The sequence below is a fragment of the Fusarium flagelliforme genome, assembly GCF_020744385.1.
Source record: "Fusarium flagelliforme strain FIESC 12 MPI-CAGE-AA-0113 chromosome Unknown B0J16scaffold_3, whole genome shotgun sequence".
Classification (NCBI taxonomy): domain Eukaryota; kingdom Fungi; phylum Ascomycota; class Sordariomycetes; order Hypocreales; family Nectriaceae; genus Fusarium; species Fusarium flagelliforme.
Window position 1 is genome coordinate 3711890 of NW_025763505.1, and position 19573 is coordinate 3731462.

The 19573-nt window shown below is 49.2% G+C and overlaps 6 protein-coding genes across 6 annotated transcripts; 3 read left to right on the forward strand and 3 right to left on the reverse strand.

Moving 5' to 3' along the window:
• Positions 1–20: 20 nt before the first annotated feature.
• Positions 21–1853, forward strand: B0J16DRAFT_109034 (uncharacterized protein). The gene is made up of 2 exons (XM_046121408.1): positions 21–386; positions 444–1853. Exons 1-2 carry the CDS (start codon positions 182–184, stop codon positions 1529–1531), a joined length of 1293 nt encoding a protein of 430 aa, XP_045985074.1. The 5' UTR covers positions 21–181; the 3' UTR covers positions 1532–1853.
• Positions 1854–2389: 536 nt separating this feature from the next.
• Positions 2390–6938, forward strand: B0J16DRAFT_109046 (histone-lysine N-methyltransferase, H3 lysine-4 specific). Its single transcript, XM_046121409.1, has 3 exons — positions 2390–3537; positions 3616–6622; positions 6681–6938. The coding sequence occupies exons 1-3, from the start codon at positions 2854–2856 to the stop codon at positions 6782–6784; spliced, it is 3795 nt and encodes a 1264-aa protein (XP_045985075.1). The 5' UTR covers positions 2390–2853; the 3' UTR covers positions 6785–6938.
• A 675-nt stretch (positions 6939–7613) lies between these two features.
• B0J16DRAFT_383030 (uncharacterized protein) lies at positions 7614–8345 on the reverse strand (the record flags this gene model as incomplete). The annotated part of the gene is made up of 2 exons (XM_046131292.1): positions 7614–8228; positions 8325–8345. The coding sequence occupies 2 exons, from the start codon at positions 8343–8345 to the stop codon at positions 7614–7616; spliced, it is 636 nt and encodes a 211-aa protein (XP_045985076.1).
• A 5693-nt stretch (positions 8346–14038) lies between these two features.
• Positions 14039–14720, reverse strand: B0J16DRAFT_318801 (uncharacterized protein; the record flags this gene model as incomplete). The annotated part of the gene is made up of 2 exons (XM_046125475.1): positions 14039–14444; positions 14500–14720. The coding sequence occupies 2 exons, from the start codon at positions 14718–14720 to the stop codon at positions 14039–14041; spliced, it is 627 nt and encodes a 208-aa protein (XP_045985077.1).
• Positions 14721–15567: 847 nt separating this feature from the next.
• B0J16DRAFT_371036 (uncharacterized protein) lies at positions 15568–17406 on the forward strand (the record flags this gene model as incomplete). The annotated part of the gene is made up of 1 exon (XM_046130384.1): positions 15568–17406. The coding sequence occupies exon 1, from the start codon at positions 15943–15945 to the stop codon at positions 17404–17406; it is 1464 nt and encodes a 487-aa protein (XP_045985078.1). The 5' UTR covers positions 15568–15942.
• Positions 17407–18354: 948 nt separating this feature from the next.
• On the reverse strand, positions 18355–19520 carry B0J16DRAFT_109159 (14-3-3 domain-containing protein). The gene has a single exon (XM_046121410.1). The coding sequence runs from the start codon at positions 19376–19378 to the stop codon at positions 18464–18466; it is 915 nt and encodes a 304-aa protein (XP_045985079.1). The 5' UTR covers positions 19379–19520; the 3' UTR covers positions 18355–18463.
• Between the last annotated feature and the right edge of the window lie 53 nt (positions 19521–19573).

The following is a 19573-nucleotide window of genomic DNA, read 5'->3' on the forward strand; positions in this document are numbered from 1 at the left end:
CACAGGCCGACCAAAACATCCCGGCCTTGGAGGTCCTGGCAGATGAGCATCGGACCCTTTCATCTTCCACGCGTAATTACCTCTTTGATTAAATCAAATTCCAATGACGAGACCAGCATCTGCCTAATTCTATTCAAAGACAACGATATTCTAAGCTCTTGTTTCGCTTATTGTAGCCATCATGTTGGCGGCGCATCGTGACCAAGAGAACCGGGTTCTTAGCCAGCAGATCCCAACGAAACAGCCGCACAATTCACGATTTCCCAAGACGCCTTCTCGTTTCCCTCAGCATGACGAGAATGCAGCAAATGCTTTTACTGGTAAAGGCGGGGTGAAGACCATAAACAAAGGCAATGGAACTCGACAAGCCATGGTCACTCCGATGGGTATGAATGACGTCCTAGAAACAGAAAGCAGTTGGCTAATACAATTTCTCATCGCAGGAGCCCGTAGTCGAGCTCCTCTGGGTAACAAAACCACCAATGCCAAGGCTAAGAATGGGCAGTTGGGGGGTGTGAAGAACCTTGTTAAGGACATCGAACAGACGCAACTCAAACCAACAGCACAAAAGCCCAAACAACGACCGATAGACCTTGCGCCTCTTGAGATTCGACTCAAAGAAGAACAAAAGACCATCGAACCGCAGGAGGAGGAGCCTGAATACGCCCCGCCAAAGCCTAAGGATCTTCCTTATGAATCAGACTGCTTCCCCAAGGACATGTTAACGCTGGAGGGATTGAAGAAGGATAATCTGTTCAAGGGATACTACCAGCACTTTTACAACCCTGTCGACGATGAGGGTGTTTCTCGACGAGATAGGGAGTTTGCAGAAACGATGAAAAGGGTCGCAAGCAGGGCTGAGGAGAAGAACAAACAAGAAACAGATGCTTTGACTTTCAACATCAACGATTTATCAGACAATGAAGAGCAGGTCAAGAAGCCAGCACCCAAGACTTCTATTTTGGACGCGTCGGAACGTAAGGTCAACGGCATTCGAAGCAAACAGCCATCCAGTCTGGCTTCGAGACGTGCTGCCTCTGCTTTGTCCATTCACTCAGACGCCAGCAGCAACAAAAGGCTCCCTACAGTAGTCCGAAGCACAAAGCCACGAAAGCCTTTGACAGGCTTGTATCAGGGCAGAAAGCCTGCTGCTCGGAACATCGTCCCCACGAAGGCCACACGCGCCGAGAGTGCTACTGGCGAGGCTGCGTCACGAACAACCATTGGCTACAACCGTGGAAGGTCCGCATCGTCCATAGTCGGCGCTCAACGTCGTGAAGCTGCTGCGCCTATGGGAACACGGCGTGCAGTCAAGAACTCAGAGACAGTGAGTTCTGTACAGTCTGATCTGACCATTACTCCGGCACGCCTCCGCCAGGCAAGCCAGAAGGAGCAAGAGATCAAGTCTCGACCTCAATTTATGTCGATCTTTGATGAGGATGGTGAAGATGACGACCTTCCACCACTGAGCCAGCCCCTTCACATTTCCGACGATGAAGATGAAGAGTTTGAGCTCAAGTTGGACTTTTAAGCTATGTATCTTGTATTATTAAAAAGGGTTGGCGTTTAGGAACAAGCTCATCAAGACATGCGTTCAAGTTGATGAGGTGGAGTTTGCGGGTTTTGGCCCAAGACACATAGGCCATGATTTTCTTCATTGTATGCTAATCGGGTTTCTTTAATTATCGAGTACTAGATTGCTCCGCCATATTGGCGATGAATGAATTTCCTCCATAATGACTTGTCATCTGATGTTTTATTGTTGAAGTTGGGCCGAGTGCCAGTCAAGTAATCCTATCTTTGTACGCCATTTGGTGTAGGTTAGGAAATAAGACATGCGCCAACTACATCTTAATTTAGAAATCTGTTCTATTTAGAAAGACATGGAAATCATAGAGATATATTGAACTCATAGCAACTCTCGATTTAACCAACTGAAACATTTTGTCTTTGTTACAGAAGGAGGGCAACTCACTCGATCTTTGTTAGTATCCTGATTCTGGAATAAAGCCCTGTCTGCTTTCATGCACGATGACATCGACATCAACATCTGCACTGTACCGAATAGGGCACTTCATTTGACAAATGGTTGCAAAAGAAATAAATGAGTTTTGTGCCACAATGGATAGTTTGGTAGGATAAAGAGGCTTCTGGGCAGGAAGGTATTTGCAGGCTTTATAGAGATGGATAAACCTTTAATACATTGGATCCTGTCACTCGAACTGGTTGGTTTGGTTTGGTTTGGTTGTACCTGAGTGGGACGCCCGCGTTAATTGGCAACCAAACGATACCCCGACAACCGTGTATTGACACCAAACACGACTGCCAATCACAGCAGTATTTATTCTTCAAGCCACCCAAAGTGTGGCTCCCTTACCGCTAAGTTAACGCTACTCATCCCTGAACCAAAAGTCAAAGCAAACTGGACGCCAGATCAATCGTCAACTACCTAACTTCCTTGGTCGTCAGCCAATTTTTTCCTTCTTCCCCCCCTTCGTTGCATTCCAACGCTTCGAGATTGCTATCAGATACCGTCTCTACCTTGGTCGCGCGCATCAATACTTTGACCCACGCTACTTTTCAGATCGTCGACAGTCTTTTCCCACTTCTTTACTGCCTCTAGAGTCGGTGGATACCGCCGCTCTGCCACATTCAACCTCACGTTTGCTCTGTCGCGTGAAGCCTACTCCAACATCTCAACTCTTTCCACATAATCGCTACCACAACCGACACAATCCGCCTGGAATCGCCGCCAGGTCAGGATTCTCACCAATCGGTGTGCTTTCGACACTTCAACGCAATCATATCATGGTAGGAGCACGGGGGAAGAAGTAGGAAGAGCGCATCGTCACGATGACTCGCCCGCTCGGCGCGAGCTTCGCGGAGTTCTTCCCCACTGCTCCAAAGGTAAAAGCTCAGGCTCAAACTCGTGCAGACCAGGTTAGAGACCACGATCGCTCTAAAACAGCATCGGTATCGGCCTCTATCAACGGTCTTACCGACCCTACAACAGGAACAGCTGTGATAGGAGCCGACGCGAACACCAGCCAAAACGGCATTATTTCTGCGTCGGATGCTATGCCAACACAACCTGACGATACCGAATCCCCCTTCACAGACATTCCTGGCACCGTCGACTCGGCCAGCTCATACAGCAGCGCGGCTTCATCGATATTTAGCACATCCGCCCGCTACGGTACCGCGGCGACTGCAGCTTCGTCCCGTCTTCCCACCTCGAGCCTTACCCCCAGCGCCTCCAAAGAATCTCCCAGCTCCTCGGCCCCAGTCGCCGCAAAGCCAGATATGTCTACATACCAGACCCCCGACCAGGTCGCGAGACAGTCTTCTCGAAACTCACCGGCCACTGGCCCTAATGTCTCGATATCAAACGGACTTCCTTCCAATGAGCGCATTCCGGCTCGAGACCCCTTGCCCTCCGTAAAGGGCCTCAAGTGCACATATGATCCGCTCCTCGATCGAGTACACAACAAGAGCGTCAGCAAAAGCGCCAAGCCCACATATCAAGAATTCGGTCGAGTACGTATAACTATAACATCCCTCCTTAGGGGGGGCGTCATCTGTGGTGAAAAAACTCATGGCTAATGAATTGATTAGGACGATGACGCCCCCCCTAAAGACCCCCGACTGGCTCGGTCGGATGGTCGCCTCGGTTATATCAATACCGATTACTACCTACCAAAATCACGACTACGGACAGCGCCTGAGAATATCAAGCCTTATCCCTATGACCCCAAGACTTCGATTGGCCCCGGTCCACCTACGCAGATTGTCGTGACCAGATATAACCCACTCATTCCTTTCAGCAAGGTGACGGCCATCTTTGCCACTTTCGGTGAGATAGCAGAGAGCAGCAACAAGATGCACCCAGAGACTGGTAGCTATCTTGGATTCGCGACAATTCGATATCGAGATTCTAAGCGACCCGATCGTCCACACGTGTCTGCTATTGACGCAGCTCGCAAAGCTGTGCGAACCCGTAACATCAAGGTCGACGCCGACTTTGTCCATGTGCAATACGACGCCGAAGGTCGTAAGAGTCGGCGCATGCTGGAAGAGCATCTCAAGAAGGAAAAGGAAAAGTTCGAGAGAATTGAGCAAGAAAGAATTGCCCTTGCAGCCAAAGCACCCCCGACTGGCCCCAAATCTGGGACAGCTCCAGGCTTTACGAGACCTCCTCCAACCGCTCCTAAAGGTCCATCGGCTCAGCGACAATCCATACCCCCTGGTACACCACAAATACCCTTGGTTGGTTCGCAAGTCAAGGGACTCAACATTGAACCTTCGAATCTCTCACAAAAACTCGCGGACGATCCATATATTTATGTCACAGGCGATAGTGTCCCAGTCTTACCAAGTATCCTTCCGCATATGAAGAAGCGACTTAAGAATTACGGCTTCGAGGAGATTCGCGTGGATAAGTCGGGTTATTTTATTGTCTTCCGCAATTCGTTTACTGGAAAGGCAGAGGCCGAGCGATGTTTTCGAGCTGTTAACCACACCGAATTTTTTAACTATGACATGACTATGCAGCTTTGCCTACCCCGTCCTCGCCGCGAAGATGCTTCTGGTCGTCGGCGTTCTAGCGCAAGTCCCGATCGAAAGGCACATGCTGAACCGCGATATCGTGATGAGAAGGATCGACGACGACGCGAGGAAGAAGCGGATCTTGAAGAGGAGAAGAAGCAAAGAGCTAAGCACTTTGACCCTGTGACTGAGGCTGTGGAACGTGTTCGACTTGAGATGACGGAGCATCTCATCCGACATATTCGCACCAAGCTCGCGGCGCCTGCTCTCTCAGACTTTCTAGATCCTGCCAACCATGCCGCCAAACGACGAAAGTTGAATATTGAGCATCCTGATGATATTCTAGAGATACCCAGCATCGAGGATGGCAACGACAGCTCCCGTGTGGCCACACCCAACTCTCGCGCTGACCCTATCGAGCGCCGAACTGGCCGGCTCGAACCTAAAGCTCTCCCGAGAATTCGCAAGACCAAGACTAAGGGTCAGGCACAAAAGAGTGCCTTCAAGGATCCGTTCGCCAGAGCGCGCGTACCTGTTGCCCGAAATGCGTTCCGCTCCCTTCACCACCGTCTACGAAGCCTCGACAGCGATGCCGAATCCGACGACGATACAGATACTCCTGCGCTGTTAGCCCGAGAAACCGAAGAGGCTGAATCTCGCCCTCGCAGCCGAATGAGCACCGATGATGAAGCTTCCAAGGATGACTTTGTCCCTTGGGAGCAAGGCGAGGAAGACTCGATGACCGAGGCCAGTTTCGCCATAGCAGATTCGGCAGCCTCCAGAAAGCGAAAACTAGAGGCTCCATTCGGATCAGGGTCGAAGCGCCACAAGAAATCGGACGAGGAACTATTTGGCGTCAAACTTAAAGCGCTTGGCTCAGGATTTGAGACACGTGAAGATTCTGTCGATATCATACCTGAACCAGAAACGGGTGAAGATGCTGAAAGTAGAATTTCTCGCTCTGAAACCCCAGCCTCAGCGATTGGCAAGCCTTTGAAGAAGCGACCTGCGAAAACCAAGAAGACAAAGAAGGCAGCATTTGAGGAGTCTGAGGCATTGAAATCTCAAACTGAGACAGATTCCCAGCGTGATGATGAAGAAGTCCAGGAATCCTCCCAAGTCAAGCAAGAGAAGACTGAGAAACCGTCTGCGGAAGAAGTGGTTCCAGAGAAGTTTGACGACAAGCTCTTTGCTACTGAGCCTTTAACCCCCGCCCTTCTGTTACGGGACGGTGTCAAACCCGACTTACCGGTATTCCAAGGCATAACAGTGGGCGTTCAAGATACGCCTCATTTGGCCAAGCTTGCCAGGAGGTTCAATGCTAAGGAAATAGGCAACCCGGAGTTGTGGTTGTGGACTCGCAATCGCATCAGGGAACTCAACTCTGCAAATCGCACATTGGACTCACCTGTCACCATTGGAGGATACTATGTGCCCAACCCTACTGGCTGCGCCCGCGCTGAAGGTGTCAAGAAGATCCTTAACTCCGAAAAGTCCAAGTACCTACCTCATCATATCAAGGTGCAGAAGGCAAGACAAGAACGAGAAGCCCGTAACAAGGCGGGTAAGGATGCCGCTGCAGATGCCGCGGAAGCCGCCAGAATCGCTGCTGAGAAATTGGTCGCTAAAGGAAATTCACGAGCGAATCGCGCTACCAACCGTCGCTACGTTGCTGACCTTAACGATCAAAAGAAGACCCTCGGCCAAGACTCTGATGTGTTCAAATTCAATCAGCTCAAAAAGCGCAAGAAGCCCGTCAAGTTTGCTCGTTCAGCTATTCACAACTGGGGTTTGTACGCTATGGAGAACATTGCAAAGGACGACATGATTATCGAGTATGTCGGAGAGCAGGTTCGACAGCAGATCTCCGAAATTCGCGAGAATCGTTACCTCAAGAGTGGCATTGGAAGCAGTTATCTGTTTCGTATTGATGACAATACTGTCATTGACGCAACCAAGAAGGGTGGCATTGCGCGATTCATCAACCACAGCTGTATGCCCAACTGTACTGCCAAGATCATCAAGGTTGAGGGAAGCAAGCGCATTGTCATCTATGCGTTGCGCGACATTGCCATGAGTACGTACCCTTATTCTTCATCGCCGTTCACGTACATATCGCTAACACAATATCACAGATGAAGAGCTGACGTACGATTACAAATTCGAACGTGAAATCGGCAGCACCGACCGCATCCCTTGTCTCTGTGGCACTGCGGCTTGTAAGGGCTTCCTCAACTGATACTATTATAATACAACAATTTTCTTTTATATCTCTCTTCCGTCTTTCCACCGATACCCGCATTACCCTAGCACTATCATTATCGTCTTTGGGCATACCAAGCATCTGTTTCGTGAGAAGAGCGGAAAGAATATGATTGGGGATGGTGATGGCATTTCTCACCAAGGCGTTGGAGACAGGAGGAGGACGCGGTAACCTATTATTTAGGAGGATTATTTGGTCAACCCAGATGGAAGTTAGGGAACAAGAAGCCCAAGCAGGAGGAGAGAACATCTCTTGATGGAACTTATGCGGCCTTGTTTACCGTATGAAGTCTGCCGGGAAAAAAAGGGGGGCTTGGTTTCTTCTTTTGTTTGGCACATGGGTAACAAAGGGAATGGATGGGCATTTTAGCTTTGAAGGGGCGTTCAACCGGCCAGTGCTATACGTCTTTCAACCTCTTATAGGTACCTCAAGCTCAGTCAGATCAAAGAAGAGCTGGCTGATCCTCTACCTATGTATATACCGATCCAACCCTTTACACAGATAGACATGGACTACGGATTTGACGGCGATACCAGGGCGAGGAATAAAAATTATATATAATTTCGGAAGTCTTGACCAAACCAGTAAAGTGGCAACGCTATGCTGAAGAAGATGCAAGTGTAGGTGCTGGTTCCCTACCTCTCTTTAGATCCAACTGCTTTGTTCCCTTGCTCCATTTCCAGAGTCCAGCCCATCCATATGTTTCTAGATCAACTCAAATTTGGACACTCTCGCCCCATATCTCAAAGCTTCACCTTCGATCAGCACTGTACATACCCAATACCTTCTAGCCATATCTTCTCACTTAGTCGCGTTCCTTCTTGATTGCGACGAAACGATCATTAGGGTCATCCGGAGCTCTGGGTCCAAGCATCCAATCTTGCATAGCAAGCCATTCGCTCCAGTTCGATTCAGCAGCTTGTATCTCGTCTTCAGTAACGTTTTGCAGTGGTCTGAGGAATGGGACCGTTTGTCCGTCGTCCATATCATACTGAGTCTTGACTCTAAGCCAGTTGTCACTCTTGGCGGCAAACATGTAGTTTCTGCGCTCACTTTCATGTACACGCCCAATGCCTTGTATCCAATCGTCGCCAAAGAAACCGTGAAGAACCGCGGGCGTGTCGAACCCGGTGACTATTAGACGACGAATGTAGGGAATGAGAGTGATTGAAGAGGCTGCGGGGGCAGTGAAATGGAGACTACCAGACCCTGATGCCCGAGAGGATGACGAAGAAGAAGGACCATTGTGTGTGGGAGTTACAGGATGTGGGTTGCCTTTCTGAAAAGGGAGGTGAATGTTTACACAAGCAGCTACAGTTTGAACTGCAGGGCTATACTGGGCATGATCGATAAAGTATCGCAGACAGGACAGGAACTTGGGATGCCATTCGAATATATCGAACTGTTCCTGTTGAAATGGCTGTACTACTCTGTTAGTCTGGTACTAAGTAAGTTTGGCAGTCTGGATAAGCCAGGCTCAAGCCAAGAGGCCAGTGAGCGGGGTCGATGAACGTACGCTTTGGAATTGAAACGACATGATGGTTGCCCGATGAGCAAATTGAGTCGATGTGCCAGTTATGCTTAAGGCCCCAGAGTTCGAAGCGGTTCAGCCGGCTCGGATCGGCAATGGCTGCAAGAGGGATAAGGTGAAAGGGGGAGAACGAGCGATTCTCACAACCAGGCTACCTCAGCCTGGCATAAGTAGGTAAGTTCTGTTATCAAGCCCCAGTTACCAGCCCTCGCAAGAACCAGAAATAAAGGTCGAGAATAAATGAGTTTAATGGCGGGTAGCTGAGCTCACTTGGTGCCAGACCGTTGAGTTGAAACAGCAAGGGCCACGAGCGGATCAACAGTGAGCGAGCGCTAGGTCCTGTACAAGTCCAACCCGGAAGCGACTAGAGATAGTTCCAGCGGTGAAAACAATGGGAAGATGGCGGATATGATGGGGCCTATATCGTGGTCTAGGTGAAAGGGACAATGAGCTAGAAGTCCGGGGCAAGTGATTGGTTGAGACAAGCAGCCGGTCTAATATCGAGTGGGTTGTTGATGGAGCCTGGTGTAAGTCGAACTGTGAAACGGCTGTAGAAGTACCGGAGGACGAGCCAGATAAGCACTGTAGTGCAATACGTCAGGTCAGGATAAACGCTGTTGGAGGCCTAAAATACACTGTCAGAATAAGCTAGAAGGAGAGCGAATCCTGACTCGGCCGGACATACAGCTTTTAGGTAATCAATTGCGACGAGGACTGTAACTCTTTGCAGGCGTAAATGAACAAAGGTCCTGTTGACTTTATCGACAACTGTCTTGTGTGAACAAGAGGTCTGTTGTAGACACAATCGAGCTCAACAAGTCACCTGGTGGTCGAGTGATGAAAGTAAGATATTGATAATAAAAGAGGGAAGAAACATAAACATAAGCAGACAAGGAATGGGAGGATAAGACAGAGGGTTAGATATGGACCCTGAACTCGGTAGTTGCTGACACTCTTGGTGGTGATAGGTATCAATAGATGAAACTGCAGGTACGGCGCAGAACTAGGAAGTGCTGTGGGGAACGCAAGTGCTTAGCTGCCAATGATACCGTATTAGCGAGTAAGAGGTAAGATCAGACAGGCACTGGAGGAGTTGGGGGTTAAGCAGGTATTATATCCTGGGTTGACAATGGAAGTACCGTGGCTGTGGGATGGGTAAGTATCAAGGCAATGGAAGGCAGGGAAGGGAAAGCAAAGGAAGGAAGAAACCTAGGGCGTGATCATTTGCCTGAAAGAAGCAATGAATAGGAAGGAGAGAGCATGGGTCAAGACTGAGGCGAAAAACCTAAAGCTGTCCGTCGGTTAGGAATCTAGACGTATGTACAGGCAGGTAGGAGGAGGTGAGGTAAGGTGACGAGAGGTGAAGGAAAGAAGGCGGTACTTTTCATTTGTCGGCTTCTCTACTTCTATTCTTGTTTTCCATGAATAGGCCTGAACTCAATTTAAAGTCTTCAGGTAAGGTTGGAAGGAACCTAAGACCAAGTACCTTCCTGCCCAACAAATCAGCCTGTAAGCTCGTACCTGCTCCAATACTATCCATATCGACCTGAAAGATGCAGGTGTTCGTAAGAAAATTGGACACTCTTCTTCCCTTCCTCTTTCCTCTTGTCCATTGTCGCCGTGCCCAGCCAGGCCGAAACACGACTCCCCAGGGTGTGTTGAATTGAAGTGACAAGTGATGGTGCTAAGCGAGGACCCTAGAACTTATCCCTGTCAGTGTCTCAACTCCCCTGTACTGTACTGAACTGACAAACAGGCCCGACCTTGCTTCTTCTTCAACGACAACGACGAATGCAATGCACCATCCAGATAATGTCCGATTAGTACCTGGTTAGAGTACCCGTCATCCATACCTAGGTTCACCTCACATCACGTCTTGCTAACTCGAGAGCGGCGCCCCTTCCGTACCGTACCGTTCCGTACAATACCGCGCAATAGTGTACATACAGAATCCAGTTCATTGCCGTCAAAACCGCCGATTCGATAACCTTCCTCTGGGGCAGACCCACGTCCGTTCGAGTCTACAATAATTACTGAACTAGACTGCCTTAGCTCTACAGTAGTTGCGGTGCTACTGTACTTACTGATACTGCTTATGTACAGTACATACACGAACAAGAGTCCTGATCTATTACGACACAACCCACAGTCCAGCAGTGTGTGCAATTGGCAACAGAGAATGGTGCTTGATTACCGCCTGGTCATTGGCAAGAGAGCCCGCGAAGCCACATATTTCATTCGGCCTACATTCAGCAGCAGACAGCCTTGCCCTGTCACACATACACGCACACGACACATTTACATACAGTACATAGCTACGTCCAGCACACGCTTTCTACACACGTTCAAGCACTCGTCATGCATGCAGTAGTACCGCATCGTGTGCATATTTGGTCTCGGCTGCCGCAGACTTGACCCAGGCCCCAGGTCCTTGCATCCTGGTTGATCGTCTCCCGTGCGCGGGAAACTTGCGCCCACTCACGATAGCGCAGGTCCCTTGTAGACCTGTGTTCTGCTAACTGCGTGTCATTAGGGAGGTCAATCCCTGCTCTCTTCGACTTAGCCAGACTTGACGGCGTTCCCGCAAGACACACTTGAACATCAATGTTACCCAATTGGGTCACTAGTCCGGGTTATTCAGCCTTCGTCAACTGCGCTAAAGAATCAACGTAGACTTGAATCCATAACCCACAACAGCATACATCCGAATCTCTGTAATGACCGGTTTTGTTGGTCCAACAATTTGTGTTCTCCAGGGTTATGGTGTTATTCCCCAGCCAGGGTGATAGCTGGCTGAGAGCATGCCAAAATCCAAGACATTCCACGGAAACTCGGAAAGAGACATGTCCGCTACTGCTCCTTTTCTCTCAAGCTGAGGCGCAACAGGGATGCATTCCTGATTCCGATTAGACGGTTGGTCAGTTCTCATATTACCAATATCATTGCAGACTGATGGTAACCTGTCGAGCCCGTTCTGGAATTCTTTGTTCCCTGAACGCCCGACAACATACGTCGACCCGAAGACCCATTCGGTGTCAGTTGACTTGACGAGTGGATTGCAATAGTCTCGGCCGGCTCGCGCCGTTATCGAACAATACAATGCCCTTAGGCTTTACATCTCGTATGTCCAAAAAGGTTTATCGTCTGCCCTTGCAGCTGAACTTGCCAGCAGTCAAGGATGTAGGCGCACAGGCACATAACGCGCAGCAGAAGCTAAAATACTACAGGCAAGGCCAAAAACAGCAAATATTTACATATGCAGTAACGCAACACTTCATTGAAGAGCCTATTACAAGCCACATCGAATTAGGTGTGTTGAAAGGGTGTTTCTGATCCGGAGTGGCTTGTGTCGGACTTGAGATCGAACCAGCTGTTGGTCGGCAACTGGCATAGTTACCAGATTCAGGATCGCCACGATATCAGACAGGATAGACGTATGAGACCTCAACGACGAGGAGAACTTTGTGGATCCGGTTCAGCTACTTTACCCATGGTCCATCATCGGACTTCAGACCTCCCTGGTATTGGTCGATTACCATACATGACTCGATTCCAGTCATGAATTTGAACGACCCTGGAGGTCTCAAGGCGGACGAGCTTGCCAGTGATCAGTGCCCCAACTTTTCGAAGCATGATTGTTACCAATAATTGAACACAAGGCCGTAGAGCTTGGATTCTAGAAGACTTGAGATAAGAGGAGACAGCGCACCATATCATAAAAAGCAGCCTGGGCCGGCGAAAAGGAAACACAAGCAGTGGGAAGCTCCGGGGTGTGGCCTTGACAAAGTTGGCAACGCTCAACAATGTCTGTGCAGAAGATTGCCCAGTGATGGATCTGCAGCTGTCGGCGGTCCGGTTACCATCCCTTCGGATTCAGATAAAAAGAGCATACCCATTGGCAGTGCGTGCAAGGGTATCGTGAACGCACTTTTCAGCTCCATCGGATTTTGGTTCGAAAAAGCAATGATAATCTGGTCCTAGCCCCACGGGCTCCGAGACAGGCAAATCAGTACAGAATGCAGACAGTCAATTGCAAATACAGCGATGGTTGGCTACTAATGAAATGTATCCCTTGTGATGGGTCCAAAACTCCAGATCCTATCAAGTAATATATGCTAAAAAGATCCAGGGCACAAATGAACCACACAGTCCTTATTGATGCGGTTGTATGATCCAGTCATGGCCTTGTCTCAATACGACGCCAGCTGAAAAAGCTGTAGGCAGGGCAGGGTTTCTACGCAACCAGTTGATGCTATAGGTGCACTGTAAGTAGGTCTTTGGTCAACCTTTTAGCCGATATGCCTGATTCGGCACAGAAACCGCATATCATTTGTCAAGAGACCGAGAGAAGGGCTCGACAGCCTCCCTACAGGATAATGAGACGACCTGACGAATATTTGAGCAGTAGCAAATGTGGCAGTTAGGAGAGGCCGGGGTACATAATGATTTGCAACGGTTTACTGACCAGCGACAGGTTGTCGGCAGATATACACGATCAACTGCATGTCATAACCAATCAGCCTCTACCATTAACACACACACGGAGTGCATAATACCAACAGTTGTGATGGGGGTAAGCTCCCTTGCTAAAGACGAGTAGTTTCTGCCTTAATCATGAGATAAGTCGCGCAAGTCACAATTACGATGACGTCGAAGCATTATGCATGAAGCCGAGGGTCGAATCTCAGTTGCCAACTGTCATCAAGAACGACATATCACGGAAGACATACCTTCCGAGACTTCCTTCCAGTGGCTGACGAGTGATAGGGAAGAGTAAAGATGAGGCGGAATAAGGTTGCAGTCCCAGGTTGTCGGGATCTGATAGAAGGGTCAGATTTGTGATATCCTACGACGTGCTGGATCGGAAACACGCTGGATCTCATGTACTACGTACCGATCAGCAGCATCAATCGAATTAGCCTAAGACACTCGATTGTGACACGAACCAACGTGAAGTCTCAGGATGAGTAAACAAAAACGAAACGGAAAGCAATTTGCGCAGGCGTAAGGCTGTGTTGGGCCCCGGGCCTAGGGTTGGTGAATAGTCGCAGGGATGCTGATGTTATTTCTCAAAGTGGCTGGCAAACATGACGGTAGATTGGTCTCCTGTCGTGGACGACGCCACAAAAGGGTCCCCTTTTTCTGTGTCACAAACGCCAGTTTATGACCAAGATCTCCTGCCCCTGTTAAGATGATCTGCCGCCGTCGCAATGTCTCGGATCGGTGTCGGATGTGTGGCCGAAGAATCGCGGACACCCATTGTCTCTTCAACTATGTGATGCGCCTATCGAATATGCAGGGCGTACAGATCCAACGAGGCATCTCGCCTTTGGCATTACGACATCCATTGTGCTCCTTTCCTTATCGACTCTTGTGAGACGACAAGTCCGGACTCAGCTTGCCTCACCTCTGGGCAAGGCTTTTCGATGGCTAACACGATGTAAAGAGGTATATTGGCTATCTCTGGTAATCAGGAGTTGTACGACATGGCTATACTGAACGGTAGCCTGCAGGACGGTATGTAGCCTGCTCAATCACATTCGTGCAGGATCGTGGCATGAGCATGACACTTCCACGAACCCCCTGAGTAAAGATCAGTCTTGGCAAAGTTGTCGTATTTCAGGAGATACATGCTACACAAGATCTTGTGTTGGTCACTTGGGGTAGGCTGCATAATTGCATGTAAGAGACGTACTCACTCAACCTGCAAGTGCCTTTCCTATCAATTCCTTGGCCCGGTCGCTGTGATTCATCTCGAGAGCCAACTGTCTGCCCTTTTCGCCCATCTTGCCCCATGTCTTCTGAAGAATGCCTATCATCTTTGCCTCGTCGAGATCCGATTTGCTCTCGAAGTCGTCAAACTGGTCATCAAGGAAGACCAAGCATGCCGCATCCTCGAGAACTTGAGTCTCGTCGTCTGCTTTGAGGTTCTCCTTGCGAATCAGGGCAGCTACTCGAGACCGGTTCTCTTCAGAGATTGGCGGCTGAATCTCCGGAGAAGCCAGAAGCTCTGCAACCTGAGCAGCGGCTTGGGCCTTGAGCTTTGCTCGCCAGGTCAAGTAGCCTGGACGAGTCATGGGGTAACTACTCCGAGGGATTTCCCACCTATACAAGTTGTGTAAGTTGAGGGCTAAACACGAGTAGAGCTTGTGATGGTTACCTTCGAAAGTGCTGCGCTCGGCAGGCGAGTTGAAGAACGGGACTTGCTTCGGGGCATAGACGGGCGAGCCATTTGGTCATCTTCTGGGCGTACTTGAGTTCATAGGGAATTGTCGTTCCATCAGGACCCTCAGCTGTTCTAGAGTCTTCGGCATGGGCGGCGTCGATAAGCTCAAGACCGCGAGCATACTCTGCTGGAAGAGGGGGTAGAACTTCAGCCATTGTGTCTTCTTTGGGCAACTAGAACTTGTCCAGTGGTCAAAATGTCGAGAGAGAGTTCCTGAGTAAAGTCTGAGTGGATAGCTAGTGGGTATTAGAAAGGTTATCTTATAAGTAAGTATCGGACGATGAGAAAACTGACCCGAAACCCTTCCTAAACTTGCTCAGAGAGTTGGAATGTTTTGTATTTTGTGTCCTCGGCGGTCAAAGTTCGTGTTATCTTGATGGACGATGTTATAGGAAAGAGTGACACTGAAAGTAATGGTGAGATACTAAGTTGAATCGGTTGTGGGATGAGTCAGCAGGATTGGACATGGTCCCATTGGATCTGAACTGATAGCTAGATGGACGATCATATCTGGGGCCGGTTATTGTATCATGATATTGAGACGACAATAGTAAAACTATAACAATGAACATTAGTAGTGAATTAGCAAAGATTCTTTGTGTGCTTACTCTTCAAGTCTAAGTTGGCACTGTTCTGGACGTCTGTAGGGAACATGCACCGAAACATGATATTGTTATACACTGCAGTCGTCTTGTTCATCTGCGTGTTAGTTAAAAGTATCACATAATCTATGTTCGATTCTTTTACGGACTTGGATAAACGAGAGAAGTGCTTCGCTTGAGTTACAGTGCAATATATGCCACTGTTCTCTCTGATATCTATTGATCCAGCTGGAAGGCAGACGCAGAAGTCCACTACCCGCCGAGCCCTGACACTGGCAGCATAAACCGTTTGCACGTCCCGTGCAGCTCGCAGGATATTCGAGCCCGCACCTCTAAGAGCGTGAGACTCGTTAACATTTATTTTACTTCCCTCTCTCCTCCCTACGCTTTGCTCTTCTCCTCCATCCACCTTACACTTCAACCATCCCCTGACATCGTCAAGGCTTCCTACTCCAACCTCGAAATCATCTTGCATAACATCAACAAAGCAAACCTCCCTTCCCCTTTCCACCTTTATTTCTTTTCGTTCTTTCTTTGTCGTCGTTGCTTTCGATATTGAGCAAACCAGTCAACAGACCCTCTGTCATATACATCTTGAACCCTCTCTTCGTCCCTCTCCATCTTGACTCGCCACGATATTCAGTACCCCTTCACAGGTAGGTCGAAGCCTGATCACAACCTACAGATGACAACAAGTATTGATGCGTCCTTGTAGCACTGGTAGCATCGTCGCTGGTTTTGAGACACTACTTTACCACGAGCTTTCATCATCCCCATGGTTACTCCTCTTTCCCCTAAAAGTTTCCATCGATCCATCAACAAAATCATCATGTCGCGTAAAAACGCCATCCCCAACATTCCTGAACTGCCTGGCGACTGTGTCACGATGGGGCCCGTCGAACTTGAGGGCTCACCAGCCTATGGTCTGTCTACCTCTTCAGGTGGTTATGACTCGTCGGAGTACGAGTCTAGCATGTCTGGTGCCGCTCCCACCAGCACCTGTAACAAACCACGCACTATGAAGTGCACCAAGGCTTGCTGTAAGGGGAAGGCTAAGACCAGATGCAAAGACCTCCGTGTTAAGATTGTCACACCCAGCCAGGCTGAGTTCCCGAGTTCTGAGGGTGCGAAGTCAGCTGATGACGAGTCCACGGCTAGTACTTGGTCTTCAAATCCAAAGAATAAAAAGCGCAAGGGCAAGGGCAAGGGTAAAGCCTCTCGGGTCCAGTCTTCGACCGAAAATGAGTCTTCAGGTCAAACCGACGAACCCTCCACCGACCTCAATACCGCTACCAAGTACTCTACTCCTGTTGTCGAGGACCCTAACTGGTCCGTCTCAGAAGACTACCGTCTCCGAAGCATGAAGGAGGCTGGTGAGACTTGGCGATTTATTTCAACTTCCCTACGCAAGTCCCAGAATGATGTGAGGGCTCGTTGGAAGGTTCTCGAGCGTCAGGCGATTGCATCTGATGCAACAACCGAGCCCGAGACGGACGGTGCGACGACTGAGGGGGAATCCGTCGAGGCAGTCGACATTGACGAAAATACATCCAACAACAACACCAGTGATCAAGTTGACGGATCGGAAAAGACAAGCGAGAATGGTTCCGAAGTTGATGATAGTGATGAGACCTCGGACAACGACAGTAACTCAGACGAAGAAGATGATACAGACGAAGACGCCGGATCTATCGTGAAGCCAAAGGGCAAGGTTGGAAATACCTTCACTCGAAACAAGTGGCACAAAGGTGTTCGTAACCGCAAGGTTGCGAATGAGAACAAATGGGCCAAGGCTCGCGCCAAGGCCAAGACAGAAGAAGAGTCTGACTCTCCGATCGAGACAGGGAAGGGAACCTCCGACAACGCATCTGAGACTTCGTCTTATCTCGAGTACGGTGACCCAGAGAAAACTCAACAAATGCGATATCTGCAGGATCACGTCTACAAGGAAATGTATCCAGCTGAAATACATCCACAGCCCGATGCGTACCTTAACCAACGCGACTGTGACTTACTTGCCACAATTGACAGCAAGTACAAACGATCCCGCTGGTTGGAGATGCAAGCAAACTTTTACAACGTGACAGGCCGCATGGTTCCCCTGGAGGCGATCCGCGACAGATGTGAAAGGGCCGAAGCCGAAGAAGAAGATCGCTCCGCAGCTCGAAAGCTGGAGCGACGTATCGAGCGGGTCGAGACCTGGATCGATGGTCAAGCTCGAGGAAACTCGGACGAGTGATTTTAACAAGTGAGAGATGAATTGCTCATGTCACGACAAGGTTTTGTTACATGAATCCTCTTTTGACCGAATGAGACGAGGGATGACGGCTTGTTTCGAGTCTCTATTCAAGAGAGACGGCTGGGTCTAATCAATGGAGCCATTGGGCATATTGCGTTGCTGTAGTTTTGACATTTGAGAAGTAGGCAAGACGCGGAGTGGATGTAGCATGGCTAGAGTTGCTTTTTGATAACTTAGAGGGATCAATCTCATAGCCACTCGACCATAGAAAAATGCGAACCAAGTAGATGAAACTCAATGACCAGAGCGGGCAATCTTCGTGGCCAATTGTTAAAAAAACATTAACGCTACCTTAGTGATACATCTATTAGGCGCGCCCAAGTAAATGCGACCGATTTCTGAATATCAAACGCCCCTTTCTATTTTTCCCAACCGTCGGTTGAATGCAAATTAGATAAGCACAAACATAAAAGCCAATTTCTTCGGTGTAAATGCAGATAACAAAGGGTTAGATTAGAAACCCTGTGCATATACAGACAAGAATCCAAGAACGATAAAGGGTATCAAATAACAGAGCAGAAGTGAAAGAACGAAATGCGCACGTAATCAGTCTGAGTCAAATCGTCCTGGTGAGACCAAGACTCAAGGCTGATTATCAGTTTCGGAAAGAGCCTGAAAACAGCAGACGCCAGGGGATGCGCTTCCAACGTTTTCAGAGGGGTTCCATTAATAAGTAGCACCGTTGCCCTATCGACAACGGAGTTCGTGTTGTAGTGAATCAGATTAGAGATATGCTGATCTTGTCGATATGAAATGGCTCCACAAGGAACAAACGGCATCTAATGTGGTGTGGTGCGGAACGGGCCGTCGGGTATGGATTTGCCCAAACTCTTCTTGTGCCTCTTGGGAACGGAAGAAAAAACAACCTGACTCCCTGCTCATGTCAGTTGATAGTGTCACTGAGCTGGTACCGCAACTGCCAGTCCTTTGCTTCAGCGTCAATGTCACCACTTTCGTGGCCGACTACCAATCTTCATGCGAAATTAGTCGGATCCTATTATATCGGATTCTCCATTCCCGGTGGAGGTACAGCTCTAGGTACCGAATTTTGATTCATAGCTGGACCCTTACGTGGGGTGCTGCTATTACCGAGACCACGTTTCATCATCTTGCCCAGGACCGTAACCAGCTCGCAAGCATCACCAAACATGTCGTCGTCCATTCCTTCGGTAGCGTCGTATACCTCCGCAATGGTATCTTTGGCAACTTTCCGACTGCCCTCGGCATCGTGAGCGCATTCATACAAGAACGCGGCATATTCGGTCTTGACGGACAGGCGAAGAGAATGCGATCCCCAAAGCATCGAGTCAGCAAGCTCGATGGCGTCCTGGAAGTGCTGTTTCGCCTCAGGTAAATAGTCTTTGGCCGGAATGAGGAAGTTTGGCGATAACGGAAAATTCTCAAAACCAGGGGGAGGCAGCACAGGTCCCCCTTCCAAAGGGTGAGTTGGTTGAACGGATGAAGGTCTTGAGTCAGCTTCCATATCAGCGACACGTCCCTTTCCTTTATCCATGCGTGGTGTCAATGCAGCCGTCACATCTGGTGTCTGCCTGCCTAGGTGCGAGACTGAAGGGAAGTTGCCAAAGAGAGCAAAGATGTGAGAGAAAGAAGCACGAAGCTTATAAGCGAGGACCTTGAGTTCACCATAGTTTCCAACCATTGGTAAGACGTATTGCTCAAGCATCACCTTGCCTTCTCGAGAGAGCCATATGATTCGTAACACACGCCGTATCGCGTTGGGTGAAGGCTCATAGTCAGGTCGACGTTGCTTCTTTGCGGCAACAAGTTGTTCGGCGAGGTTTAGAGACAATCCTAGAATCTTGAAGAGCATGTTGGCCAGAAGAGGATTGTCATTCTCGACAGCTTTGGCCAGCTTGCCGAGAAACTTTTGGTCGACCTCGGAGGACGCCATGCGACCCAGCTGTCACTTCCAATGCAGGTCTTGGGTATAAATGAGTGAGACGCAGAAGGGTCTACGAATGACTAGGGGTTTTGCTTTAGTTTCGATATGATTTACCAACTAGGGCAACAGAGGGGCCGTGGGACGGGGAGGAAATAGCCTCGCATATGAATTAAAGCACGGGTGACGGGGCGTCATAGACGAAGC

Coding starts and splice junctions, on each gene's coding strand:
- B0J16DRAFT_109034 (XM_046121408.1), top strand. CDS start 182: ATGTTGGCGGCGCATCGTGACCAAGAGAACCGGGTTCTTAGCCAGCAG. Junction 387..443: donor AGCCATGGTCACTCCGATGG/GTATGAATGACG, acceptor TTCTCATCGCAG/GAGCCCGTAGTCGAGCTCCT.
- B0J16DRAFT_109046 (XM_046121409.1), top strand. CDS start 2,854: ATGACTCGCCCGCTCGGCGCGAGCTTCGCGGAGTTCTTCCCCACTGCT. Junction 3,538..3,615: donor CATATCAAGAATTCGGTCGA/GTACGTATAACT, acceptor TGAATTGATTAG/GACGATGACGCCCCCCCTAA. Junction 6,623..6,680: donor GTTGCGCGACATTGCCATGA/GTACGTACCCTT, acceptor ACAATATCACAG/ATGAAGAGCTGACGTACGAT.
- B0J16DRAFT_109159 (XM_046121410.1), bottom strand. CDS start 19,378: ATGGCGTCCTCCGAGGTCGACCAAAAGTTTCTCGGCAAGCTGGCCAAA.